The sequence below is a fragment of the Entelurus aequoreus genome, linkage group LG09 (genome assembly GCF_033978785.1).
Source record: "Entelurus aequoreus isolate RoL-2023_Sb linkage group LG09, RoL_Eaeq_v1.1, whole genome shotgun sequence".
In the NCBI taxonomy this organism is placed as follows: domain Eukaryota; kingdom Metazoa; phylum Chordata; class Actinopteri; order Syngnathiformes; family Syngnathidae; genus Entelurus; species Entelurus aequoreus.
In genome coordinates, this window is record NC_084739.1 from 60,004,335 (window position 1) to 60,010,334 (window position 6,000).

The 6,000-nt window shown below is 38.8% G+C and overlaps 1 protein-coding gene across 4 annotated transcripts in view; it reads right to left on the reverse strand.

The window, feature by feature from the left end:
• Positions 1 to 6,000, reverse strand: part of lrpprc (leucine-rich pentatricopeptide repeat containing) — a 173,955-nt gene that overhangs the window by 92,896 nt on the left and 75,059 nt on the right. For all 4 annotated transcript variants that reach the window (XR_009827284.1, XM_062059048.1, XM_062059047.1 and 1 more), the window contains 3 exons: positions 5,840 to 5,950; positions 2,935 to 3,065; positions 2,604 to 2,689 (listed from right to left, as the gene is read on the reverse strand). Coding sequence is in view for 3 of the 4 variants with exons in the window: in XM_062059048.1 (XP_061915032.1) it covers positions 2,604 to 2,689; positions 2,935 to 3,065; positions 5,840 to 5,950 (328 nt within the window). In the remaining variant the exon portion in view is untranslated. The remainder of the gene's footprint in view (positions 1 to 2,603; positions 2,690 to 2,934; positions 3,066 to 5,839; positions 5,951 to 6,000) is intronic.

Here is a 6,000-nt window from a genome sequence, read left to right on the forward strand (position 1 = left end):
AGGCCTTGGCGATATAGCTTAAAAATTCAATTTACAAAATGTTTTCCGATTCTTTTCTTTACTTCTTTAAGAAACCAATAAATACAAATGACAGATAATTCCAAACAAGTTTTGCTTTTAAAACGTTAATATTAAATGTCAAGACTTTTACCGCAGTTATCATTATTACTGTTTTTCATTACATCCCTACTGATTATATAAGTAAATGCAGCTTGTAGCGCAAATATAATCTTCACTCTTGTCAAAACCAAGCTATTCTGCTTAACACGAATTAGGGAACCAATAAATGGGTCATACGGTAAATGACAGGACACAGGCTTCTTTGGATATTGGGAGCAGATTATGCGACAATAGCAAATATTGCAATGTTTATTGTCAAGAAGTAGAATGAGGATCAAAGTAGATGAAAAGACACGTGCTGATAAAATGAACCGAGACGAACATGATAAACGAGCAGCAGTAAATTAATTGTCGACACAGAGGAAAGTGGGGGCGTAATGAAAGTGATAACAATAAAGGTTAAAGACGATAAGGAAGTGAACTGGCGTGTGCTGAACCACAGGAAAAAGAATAAAAAGCCATTAAAAATAGATTTTTCTCTCTTTTTTTTTAAAAACAACAAGGAGAAATTATGTTTACCCGGACCGAGCGGACCACCAGCGCCTGGGCGGGTACGAGCTAACGTCAAGGTTAGCCATGTGTGCTAATGTGGGTGACAAGCGTCTCGCCCAATGTGTGCACTCTGGCTAATGGCGAGTGCGTTAGCGCTGACGATACCCAAGCCAACACACACGGGCGGACACTCCGTCGTGCCCAACAAATGCCTTTTGCTTGGATTCACATGCAAATTTCTGTGTGTGTGAGAGAGTGTATGTGTGCGTGTCTGTGTGTGTGTGTGGCACTTTGATGGACATGATCTGCCATGAGCATCAAGGCGGATTTCAATAATTCCAGAAAAATACACAAAGTCCTGCAATTTCCCCCTCTCTCATTTCTCACTGATGCAGGGATGCGGAAGTGTGTGTGTGTGCGCGCAACGTAGACAAGCAAAGCGAGAGGGAGGACAGCAGACAGGACAGACAAGGGAAACATTTGGCTGTCATTGTGTGCAAAAAGCAAAGCGCCAACACTGATGGTAATTGGGTCTTCGATGGGCTGAAGGAAATCCACCGTAGCATTCCGAAAATGGTCGGCTAATATGCTAGAAGGGACACAGACAGACTGGCGACACACACGTAGCAGGGGTATTTTACATTCTTACAAAGTCCTTTAAATTGAATATTAGGAAACGTATTGTTGTTTTTGGCATTTTAAGTAAGACCAACTAAAAGTGTGTCTACACAGTGCAAAGCCGCTTCTCAGGTACTATAAGCCGCACCCCATGGCAAAAAATTAAAAAAAATTCCATGTAGCATTATCACTGGAGGACTAGAGGAAAAGGAATGGCAAAGTATGCTACACATACATACACAACAAGCAGGACGACACAAGAAGCTAACTGCTAATGCTTAAATGTAAAGTAGCGGTGATTGATCCAGATGTCGATACCATTAATTCCTAGTTTAAAATCAGTATATAAACAATACTAAAGTGAATCCCGTAAATTCCGGACTATAAGCTGCTACTTTTTTCCTACACTTTGAACCCTGCGCATTATAAAATGAACTGGCTAATTAATGGATTTTTCTTCACTGGCGTCAATAGGCTTTTTTGTGGTGTGTTTTGTTATTGTTTACAAACCCAGGGAGGAAAGTATCTGGACACAGGAAGGGTTTTAGGGCAAAACTCAAATTATTTATATGGGAGCAAACAATAGTTCTTTGCTTTTGGTTTATTTATTGTGCACTAGACAATTTAATTTGTTTTAAAAAATGTATGTAACATTCAAAACATCAACTGATTTACAAAAATGCTAGCACATTCTAAATCTAATAAGACAGGCTTTATGAAAATGTGTTTGTGTGTTTACTTAAGTTACCTGCTATAACACATTTTCAGTTCTATAATCTGTTAAAGTATTAGATCAGTACTTGAAATCGGATAGGATCTGAGGCAAAAAAACGGATCGGCGGTCAAAAATGTTGATTGGGACATCCCTACTTGTTAGCAAATGTGCTTAAAAGGAAGCTACATGTTCCTTTTTCATGCACTCAAAATCCTTATTCAGGTTTTTTTTTCTTTAAAAATCCATTATATAAAATGAAATTTTTACATTTAGGAAATTACGGCCTCTGTCCAGAAATCACCTGCTTTCAATAAATCTTTTTGGGGTTTTATGTAACTAAATGTCCCAGCATATAGAGTATTAAAGATAATTATAAACAAATAAATGTGGTTAAATAAACCCTCTGTCTTGTCAAGTTGCAACAAGAAACCATTTCGACCTTAAAAGATACCTCAGTTATCTTAGGCTGAGATCATTTAAAATCCATGGGAGAACTCAGAAAGTTTGAAGAAGATGGAATAAAAACGAAAAGTGGTGCTTAAGTGCATTGGAACATCTAAGGAGGAGGTGGACCAAAGCCGACTCTTAAAGTGCCGCGGCTTCAAGTGCACTCCAACACACGGTGGACAAATCAATAACGACAACAACAACAACTTACCTTCCAATCGGTCATTCTTGGCTAGGAGCTTGACGAGCATGATGTATTTGCTCGCATCCAGCACCACTGATGAGTCTTTGCGACTCCTGGAGAGGGAACGACATTGTCTATTAATGTATTCCAGTCAAGGTAACGCAACTCATCTATTGTAGGCGCATGCAGGAACCAAGTGATGAAGAATGGCGTAAATGGGGGAGCGTTTCTTGTTTTACGTGGGCGGACTTTGCATTAATGTCTCTCCTAATACCAGTCAAGTTAAATTTTAATGGCAAAATACAGGTTGCAGCGCATGTAGCAGAGGTGTGTGTGTGTGTTTGTGTGGTCCACGTACATTTCCCTCTTCAGGCTCATCGCCTCGTCCACATTGTCGCAGCTGCAACAAAGGCTGATGAGGATGGCGTAGGCCCCACTTGTCATTTGGTCCTCGTATTGCTGCTTCAGCTCCAGGGCACGCTGCATGTTCTGAAAAGATGCAAAAACACTCAGAAAAGACTGCAATGGAGCCTCAAACCTCAAAAACATACATTTTACTTGCTTTTGAAGCCTACGTTCAAGTAAGTAATGCTTTTAGCATGTGCACTTTCAAGGCACCTGCTAGTGAAACAAATGTGTTTAATCGAAGGGTGCACGATAGATTCCGAATTAGAATGTCACACAGATTAATCGGATAGCAAATAATCCTCTAATAACCGATAAAATAAAAACCCTCCAATGTGGCGAGATTACCCGTACTGTGCTGTTGGTGTGTTAAGAGTGAGCAAATTAAGCGCTTCATTTCTGCCGTGCAGCCTTTCATAAACAAACGCAGCGTTTTTATAAATGGTTGATTTATATAGGCTAGTAGCCTATATAAATCAACCATTTATAAATACACATTAGTAGGCTAAATGAACCTCTTTAACATAAAACACAGCGTTGATCGTGTGGGACTTCTTCGTTGTTTCAGAGAAAGATTTTTACATGCTCTTTCCACCAAATGCTCAGCAAACATTACACAGTGAGGGAAAAAAAACATCACGTATCAACACATCAAACCTTATCAGCCAGCTAAAACGCTAGGAACGCTACGACAGTGTTTTGAAAGCCAACAAAGACTCGGGATGGGTATCGTTCACATTTGAACCGAAACGGTACCAATTACCAGTACCTGGGAATCAACACCGGTACTTGACTGAACTATTCATCCATCCATCTTCTACCGCTTGTCCCTCTAGGGCAGTGTTTTTCATTTTTTTCATTTAAAAAATGCAGAGGCACACCACCAGCAGAAATCATCAAAAAATTAAACTCGGCAGCCGATATTGACAGTAAAAATTTGTTGTCGCAATTGTTGGATAGGATTTTAAAGCATAACCAAGCATGCATCAATATGGCTCTTGTCTCAAAGTAGGTGTACTGTCACCACCTGTCAAATCACACCCTGACTTATTTTGACTTTTTTGCTGTTTTCCTGTGTGCGGTGTTTTTGTTCTTGTCTTGCACTCCTATTTTGGTGGCTTTTTCTCTTTTTTCTGTATTTTCCTGTAGCAGTTTGTCTTCCTTGAGCGCTATTCCCTACATCTACTTTGTTTTAGCAATCAAGAATATTTCAGTAGTTTTTATCCTTCTTTGTGGGGACATTGTTGATTGTCATGTACATCGTGGACGCCGTCTTGGCTTCGCAGTAACTCTTTGCTGTCGTCCAGCATTCTGTTTTTGTTTACTTTGTAGCCAGTTCAGTTTTAGTTTCGTTCTGCATAGCCTTCCCTAAGCTTCAATACATTTTCTGAAGGGCACTCACCTTTTGTTTATTTTTGGTTTAAGCATTAGACACCTTTTTACCTGCACGCTGCCTCCCGCTGTTTCCGACATCTACCAAGCAATTAGCTACCGGCTGCCACCTACTGCCTCCTCATAAACTATCACCCAGAAAAGATATTTGAACATCAGTTTGTGAGGTATTTACATTAATAAGAGTTATATTGTCAGGTAACTTTTCTGAGTAACAGCATATTCCAGACAGATATAAACATGTCCACTGTGGAGGACACCGCTTCTCAGAAAGTTAAAGTTGAAAGACGCTAAAGTGAACATTATTGTTTTACACTGGATGTTTACGTTGTCACTTCAAAGACACGCAATTTTAAAGTATTTTTGTTGTTTGTTTGCTTGAAACATTAGATGTCCCTGCACAATTCTTTGCACTAAAACATTCATGTGTGTAGTAATAAATATGATTAGAACATTTTAGCATGTTTGTGTTGAAATACAGTAAGTGTGTTTATCCTAAACATTCTTGCCACTTAATTACCACTATAACATTTGAAAGTTGTTGTTTTTTGGACACATACCACAATATTATTGTACAGTGAGATTTTGATATTGTTAAATCCCTAGTGTTAAGTCAACAACCCGACATGACATCACGTACAAAAAGGTATCAAAAAATGGCACCGATTGATTTTGCATGAATCGATACCCGGTCGTACAGACATAATTTGGTTCGATGTCTGTAAAATTCGGTACCCATCCCTAACAAAGACGCTCGCTGCTAAAAGAGCTAGCCCAAAACCAGTTGCAAAGAAATGCCCTGAGCTTGTTCGTTTCGTTATGGCATATGAAAAGTGTAAAATGCTTGCCAAACACAACCTGAGGGCTAAAGCAATCTGTGATTTTATCATGGAAATGATGGTGCTGGACAACCACCCTTTAACATTATTGAAGATACTGGATTTTGCCAAGACAAATCTACAAAAACAGTACACTTTGTCAAGTCTACTTTAGAATCTCTTACCTCCAGGTGTGCAGAAATTACAGTTAAATCTGAATGTATAAAAATAAAAGATATAAATAAGATATCGGTTTTCGGTATTGATATCGGCCTTGATAAGCATGAAGTTATTAGTATTGGCTTGAAAAAAAAAATATATTGTGCTTTCTTAATTTTAACCAAAGGATGTAGAAAGTCATTTTCGGTTTGGAACTTGTTTTTAACATATTCTCCAAATAAAAAATTAGGACACTAATTTGCTTTGGCACTTGTTAAACAAGCTAAAATGTGGATTTTTGTTCAGATAGCTTAGAATATATCTACCAACAATGGATTACTTTTAGAATCTTCAAAGTACCAAATGTATCAAAGTGGCCACCCTGGTTTACAGAAAAAAAACAAAAGTCCACTGCACATGCATGGAGAAGCAATAACACTGCATTGCGCTGGGATTTAATCAGAGTTATTCAAAAACATCATACTGTACCTCCTTGGACGAGGAGAGGGCCAGGATGGTTTGCTTGAGTTTGAAGCTCAAAGGTTTGTTTTCCGCTTTAAGCTCTGCTAGCCTATTCTCAAGCGCCTTCGGCTTGAGATCCTGATGGCAAGCCAATCAAAAAGTCAATTCTGCTGACTGGTAGCATAACA